Raw genomic sequence first — 7,435 nt, forward strand, 5'->3', positions numbered from 1 at the left:
TCACTCACCTCCTAGCTTTTCCCCAGAAAGTTCAGCAAGTCCATTGTATCACTCTTTTTTTTTTTGAGACAGAGTCTCACTCTGTCACCCAGGCTACAGTGCAGTGGCGATCATGGCTGACTGTAGCCTCGACTTCCCCGGGGCTCAAGCAATCTTCACATCTCAGCCTCCTGAGTAGTTGGGATTACAGGTGCATGTAACCATGGCTGGCTAATTTTTGTGTATTTTTTTTTGAGACAGGGTCTTGCAATATTTCTCAGGCTGGTCTCCAAGTCCTGTGCTCAAGCAATCTGCTAGGTTCAGCCTCCTGAAGTGCCGGGATCACAGGCATGAGCCACCGCTCCCAGCCCCAAATTATTAACTAATGTTCTAAACAACGTTTACTAAAAACCTTCATTTTCTCTTTTGAAAGGTAACGAAATATTCATACAATCCAAAATCTCCTTTTCACTTACCATGGTTCTGTTCTGCTGATATGTGTCCTCTAAGTCTGACGGGCAAGCTCTCCATTATTACGTTTATTATTTTTTTTTTTTTACGAGACGGAGTCTTGCTCTGTCACCAGGCTGGAGCGCAGTGGTGCGATCTCAGCTCACTACAATCTCTGCCTCCCGGGTTCAAGTGATTCCCCCTGCCTCAGCCTCCCAAGTAGTTGGGACTACAGACATGCATCACCACAACTGGCTAATTTTTTTTTTTTTTTGTATTTTAGTAGAGACGGGGTTTCACCATATTGGCCAGGGTGGTCTTGATCTCCTGACCTCGTGATCTGCCCACCTCAGTCTCCCAAAGTGCTGAGATTACAGGCATGAGCCACCATGCCAGGCCTCGTAATTATTTCTATTTGGCTATTTATTTGTAACTAGTACTTATTCTTACTCTGATATTTTTGTGACTAAATTAAATAGAATTTCTCATTTATAATCTCTAAATAGCTTCTGTTGTCCAAGAACGGGCATTAAATATCATTTATTTTAAAACAGGTTAGAAGCTGGGTGCAGTGGCTCATATCTGTAATCCCAGCACTTTAGGATGCTAAGGCGGGTGGATCATTTGAGGTCAGGAGTTCAAGACTAGCCGGGGCAACATGGCAAAACCTCGTCTCTACTAAAAATACAAAAATTAGCTGGGTGTCAGGGCACACACTTGTAACCCCAGCTACTTGGGAGGCTGAGGTAGGACAATCTCTTGAAACTGGGAGGTGGAGGTCGCAGTGAACGACCTCTACAAAAAAATTAAAAGTTAGCCAGGCATGGCGGCATGTGCCTATAGTCCCAGTTGCTTAGGAGGATGAGGCAGGAGGCTTGCTTAGACTCAGGAGATTGAGGCTGCAGTGAGCTGTGAAGGTGCCACTATACTTCACCCTGGTGACAGAGAACCTGTCTCTATTTAGAAAAAGGTATTTAATTTCAACAAAAGGTATTCAATTCCTAATCATCTTATTTAAAGCTGTGACTCCCCCACCCTCACTTCCCTTAACCTGCTAATTTTTTTTTCCTCTATAGCGCCTGTTCTCTCCTAACACTACGTAGTTTATTTTGCTGTAACTGCTGTCATTATTGTTGGAATGTCAGCTCCTCAAAGGCAGTGATTTTTCTGTTGTGTTCATGGGTACATCTTCAGTGTCCAGAGCAGTGCCTGTTTTACGGCAGTTTTTACATACCTATTTGTGAAATAAATGAATTTTTTTAATCTGACAGGAATTTGGAATAATTCTTTTCCTATGTCCTCTAATTAAAATCTAACCGTAGCTTTTAATATAGCAAGTAAAAGATGCTTCACTTTAATGACGACACCACTGAGTCTTTCCACAGCTACCCCTGGTCTGTATCATAGTTGTTACCTGGCATCTATTTAGACAGAGTACACAGAAAAGAAGAGGCCAGAGCAACACTGGCCTTTCCACAAGCATGCTAACCACAGGTTCCTTAAAATGTTTGGTTTTGTTCCTTGAATCAAAGGGGCTGGGTGGTTCATACTGGATCATTTTCTTTCTTTCTTTTCAAGGCAGGCTATTGCTCTGTTGTCCAGGCTGGAGTGCAGTGACACAATCACAGCTCACTGCAGCCTCGACATCCCACATTCAGGCTAATGTGGGATGATCCTCCCCCCTTAGCCTCCTGAGATCAGGGTGCCAGCATGGTACCTGCTCCACAGGCACAGGCACATGCCACCACCACACCCAGCTAATTTTTTAAATTTTTTGTAGAGATGGGGTCTCACTATATTGCCTAGGCTGGATTATTTTCTCTCAAGAGAAAATCCATGTCAGAATCAAGATCTGCTCAAGGTTATAACCAATAACCCATGATGTGAGAGGCCCATGTGAAGAACAGCCTCAAGCCACTGGCCCCGAAGGCTTCCCGATAGGCCGTGGGGACAGAGAAGCAGCAGCAGCCGTGGGATCCACCAAAGAGATACTCACGATGTGGGGAGACTGCCGGCTCATCCCAATCACTGTCCGGTTGATCCTTCTCAGCAGCCGTTCCATTATAAGCTGAATGTGCATTGCAGTAGCGCCCTGTGGGAACACAGGATTTGATTCCATTCCTTCTGACTCAGTTTCACTTTTCTTAAGGGAACTTCAGATAGATGAGTTTTGTCTGTAAATCTCTTTCTGGCTCTTCTCTACAAAGCAATCTCTTGTCCAAAAGCGGGAAATGGTCTCAGAATAGTACAAAACTTTATGAAGAAAATAATTGAAAATGATCAGTCGTAACATTTAAAAGATGAATGTGGGTGTGCAGGGACGAGTGCCTTCCTACTCACTCAGATCGCTCAGGTTCACTGAGAGCTCACTGTGGCCACTGACTCAACAAATAGTTTTGGGGGACCCCCATTAGCAGGATGTATTCTGTTCTGAGGTTGAGCAGATTAGAATTGCCCAGGTCAATTAGGCACATGTGTGGGACATTAAAGGCAAAAATACAAAGCTCTTACCACCTTCTGTGTTGTAGGGGAAAAAAAACAAGAAATTCAAGTCAAGGGAATTGTGATGGAGTAAATGTTTGTGTCTCCTCCAAATTCATATGTGAAGCCCTAGCCCCCATCGTGATGGTATCAGGAGATGGGACTCTTGAGTTGTAATGAAGGTTAGATGAGGTCATGAGGGTGGGGCCCTGGACTGATGGGATGAACATGCTTTTAGTAAATGAGATATCACAGATATCGATCTCTCTCTCCTCCACCATGTAAGCACACAGCAAGAAGGCAGCTGTCTGAAAGCCGGGAAGAAAGACCTCACCAAAACTTAACCATGCTGGCACCCTGATCTCAGACACTCAGTATCCAGAACTGTGAGAAAATAAATGTCTGTTGTTTAAGCCACGCGGTCTGTGGTATTTTGTTATGGAAGGCTGACTGAGCAGACTAATGCAAGGATGATTTTGTATTCTGACCATGTGTGACTGTGAGCAATTATTCAACTTCGCTGAGCTTGCAGTTTTCATAGCTGCAAAAGGGAGATAGTAACAGTTTTCTTATAGGAATTAGTAGGGCTATTGTAGTCATCAAGTGTGCTGAATAAATGTGTATTCCTTCTTCCACCTTCTTTCCTTTTTTTGTAGCTAGATATTACACTCATTTGGCTCCGACTTACGCATATGCAACTTGACTTTTCATAGCCTCTATCTGTCCTTGCTTTATGATATTTTGAAATTGCTGCTTAATGCTTCAAATAACTAAATCATTGCTATATATATATATATATATATATTTTGCTTAACATTTTTATTAAGTTTTACAAATTTAACTGGCAAAGACAGTACTTATCCAGCATGTACAACATGAAGATTTGATACACGTAATCATGTAATGGTTTCCATGGTCAAATTAACACATCCATTGCCACCTGTGCCATACATTAGATTCCCAGAACTTGCTCATCCTATAACTGACACTTTCTACCCTTTGACCAACATCTCCCCCTCCTGCTCCCTAATGCCCTGAAGCCCCTGGTAAAGAATGTTCTACTTTCTGCTTCTAGGAGTCTAACTTTGTTAGATTCCACATAGAAGCCAGATCAGGATGGCTACAGGAATTTTCTTAATTTCAATAGTTTTTGGAGTACAAGCGGTTTCTGGTTACATGGATGAGTTCTTTATTGGTGATTCTGAGATTTTCGTGCACCCATCACCCAAGCAGTGTACACTGTACCCAATGCATAGTCTTTTATCCCTCACTCACCTCCTAGCTTTTCCCCAGAAAGTTCAGCAAGTCCATTGTATCACTCTTTTTTTTTTTGAGACAGAGTCTCACTCTGTCACCCAGGCTGGACTGCAGTGGCGTGATCTCGGCTCACTGCAAGCTCCGCCTCCTGGGTTCACGCCATTCTCCTGCCTCAGCCTCCGGAGTAGCTGGGACTACAGGCGCCCACCACCACGCCCGGCTAATTTTTTGTATTTTTAGTAGAGACGGGGTTTCACCATGTTAGTCAGGATGGTCTCGATCTCCTGACCTTGTGATCCGCCCGCCTCGGCCTCCCAAAGTGCTGGGATTACAGGCGTGAGCCACCGTGCCTGGCCGCATTGTATCACTCTTAAGCCTTTGCAGTCTCATAGCTTAGCTCCCACTTATAAGTGAGAACATGTAATATTTGATTTTCTATTCTTGAGTTACTTCACTTAGAATAATGGCCTCCATCTCCACCTAAGTTATTGCAAAAGACATTATTTTGTTCCTTTTTATGAGTGAGTAGTATTCCATGATGCATATATACCACACTTTATCCACTCATTGGTCAATGGGCACTTAGGTGGGTTTCATAGCTTTGCTATTGCAAATTGTGCTGCTATAAACATGCACATGCATGTGTCTTTTTCATATAATGATTTATTTTCCTTTGGGTAGATGCCCAGGAGTGGGATTGCTGGATTGAATGGTAGTTCTACTCTTAGTTCTTTAAGGAATCTCTATACTGTTTTTCATAGTTGTTGTACTAATTTACAACTGTTACAGCAGTGTAACAGTGTTCCCTTTTCACCACACCCATGCCAACATCTATTGTTTTTTGATTTCTTAATTATGGTATGGCTATATATATTTTTATTACAGTATCACGTATTTCAGGTCCACCCACCCTCTCTGCTTCCCTCTGTCCCTTCCTTCTTCTCTCCCTCCTTCACTTTTTATTAGTCATTTACTCATTTCCCATTTCCCTGAATGAAAGTGATTCATAAAATCAGCCTCTCCAGGAGATGCTGCTTTCATTCCATTTACATAGCATTTCCTTAGTGTGGCCCTAAATAGTTGTGCAGGTCACATGCTGTGCCCTGTGGGGAGGTATGAAACGAATAAGGCTCCTTTGAGCCTTTAGAGATTTCTATTGTGGAGGTGGGGGTGAGTGGCACATAAATTTTTTTTTTTTTGAGACGGAGTCTCACTCTGTTGCCCAGGCTGGAGGGCAGTGGCGCGATCTTGGCTCACAGCAACCTCTGTCTCCTGGGTTCAAGTGATTCTCCTGCCTCAGCCTCCTGAGTAGCTGGGGTTACAGGTGCGCACCACCAAGCCCAGCTAATTTTTGTATTTTTAGTAGAGATGGGGTTTTACCATGTTGGTCAGGCTGGTCTCGAACTCCTGATCTTGTGATCCACCTGTCTCGGCCTCCCAAAGTGCTGGGATTACAGGTGTGAGCCACTGCACCCGGCCAGGACATACATTTAAATAAGTATAACACAAGGATCCCCTAGAAGGTGGGCTCCTGGGGGTAGGGTGCTTGCTTCTCTAGTTCACTGCCACAGTCCTAGCCGATCCCAGTGCCTAGAGCATAAGAGCAGCTTCCCAAGAATTTGTGAGCCGCATTCATAACTCAGTGTACAAAGTGATAAAATCCTCAAAAGAAACTCAAGGGGAGCATGAAAAGAATGAGTAGAATTTGCCAGGACCACACCAGAGACAACTTCACAGAGGCGCTTACTGCAGCTGGACTTGAAAGAATGAGGACGATTCCAAAACAGAGCTGTAGGGAGAGGAGGGAATCTTGCAATGTTTAAAAAAATAAAACAGAAGGCAGGAAGAACAAATGTCAGTAATTAGAGCTTTAAATTAAGGAGATGAGAGGACAAGGGAAGAGATATTGAGCTAGTGCACGTATTTCAAAATGTAAATGGAGGAAAAAAAAGTACCACCATGATGGACAAAAATGATTGAACTTACTACTTTACCAGAGCTCCAAGATCAATAATTTTGACTGTCTCTGCTCATTACAGGGAACATAATACTGGGAAGACCAAAATAAAAAGCTAATTTAAATATCCTTGCACAGGATTGAAATACATTCAAGTCATTTCCAAAGAGTCTTTCTGGGTGGTGAGAAGGTTGGTAGAGATGTTATGTATTAAAAAGTAGGGTCAGAAGTGGAAGAGACCAAAGAGATCATCTAGAACAATTCTTACATACAACGGACTAGACTAGGAAACTGAGGCACTGAGATATTTGCCTAAGGACAAATAGCTACAGAATGGTAATACTGGGACTAGAATCCAATGCTCCGATTCTTGTGTTTCACATTAACTGTGGATCATAAACATATGATTTCTAGAACACTGGATCCCTGGCTAAACCAATGTGCCAGACACATTGTTGCCAAATGTATAGGGCGTGGAGCTTTACTGTATTATTTTAAGGAATTACTGAGTTATAAGAGTTACTTTTTAAAAAGTATTGTGTTTATGACATGATTGGTCACATTTATGATTTTGGTGCAAAGTCCCTGGTTAGGAACAAAATCTCCAACTGTTTTGGGAAAACGTATTCCATTTTATAATGTGGTTTCTATAAACATACTTAATTTAAAAAGGGGAAATGATCTATAATGAATAAATATCAAGTAAGCAGTGCAAAGAGTAAGTGGGCTACAGGGGCTTAGGGAAGTGGAGGGACAGAGATTGGGGGAGTAGCTAGAGATGGCAATGGTACCCTCACATACTTCTGAGGCTGCAGCATGGATTCACAGAAGTGTAGACATCCCAGTGCAAACCATGAGCAGGAGAAAAGGTGGGCTGTGTTCAAACGGTGGTGGACCCTGACAGGTGAACTAACAGTTTGGCTATGGGAAAAGGTGTAGTATTCTTATCCTTTGGTAGAACAAAATCCCAAGATAATGGAAAGATAAAGAGTTTAGGTGAAGACAAAGAGTGGTTTTCCTGTTCTGCGGGGACACCTGTGCCACGAAACCACCACAGACGTGGTGAGTGTAATTTGCGGCAAGATACCTTTTTTTTCTCAGCCCTCAACTGTTCGAGGGAACACATTCTGCAAAGTTCTCCAGCTTCCTGTGTGGGGGCTCTGCTAGGCCTATGGGCTGTACTATTTCTAAGACATGGTGAATCCAGACAGGTTCAGCCCTGTGTTTTCTTTTTTTTTTTTTTTTGAGATGGAGTCTCACTCTGTTGCCCAGGCTGGAGTGCAGTTGCACAATCTTGGCTCACTGCAACCT

General features: G+C 43.0%; 1 protein-coding gene across 1 annotated transcript in view; it reads right to left on the reverse strand.

The window, feature by feature from the left end:
* DOCK5 (dedicator of cytokinesis 5) overlaps positions 1 to 7,435 on the reverse strand; it is a 99,484-nt gene that overhangs the window by 59,505 nt on the left and 32,544 nt on the right. The window contains exon 15 of the mRNA XM_011962600.1: positions 2,426 to 2,521. Coding sequence (XP_011817990.1) covers positions 2,426 to 2,521 — 96 coding nt within the window. The remainder of the gene's footprint in view (positions 1 to 2,425; positions 2,522 to 7,435) is intronic.

The sequence above is a fragment of the Colobus angolensis genome, unplaced genomic scaffold, assembly GCF_000951035.1.
Source record: "Colobus angolensis palliatus isolate OR3802 unplaced genomic scaffold, Cang.pa_1.0 Scaffold6, whole genome shotgun sequence".
Classification (NCBI taxonomy): Eukaryota; Metazoa; Chordata; class Mammalia; order Primates; family Cercopithecidae; genus Colobus; species Colobus angolensis.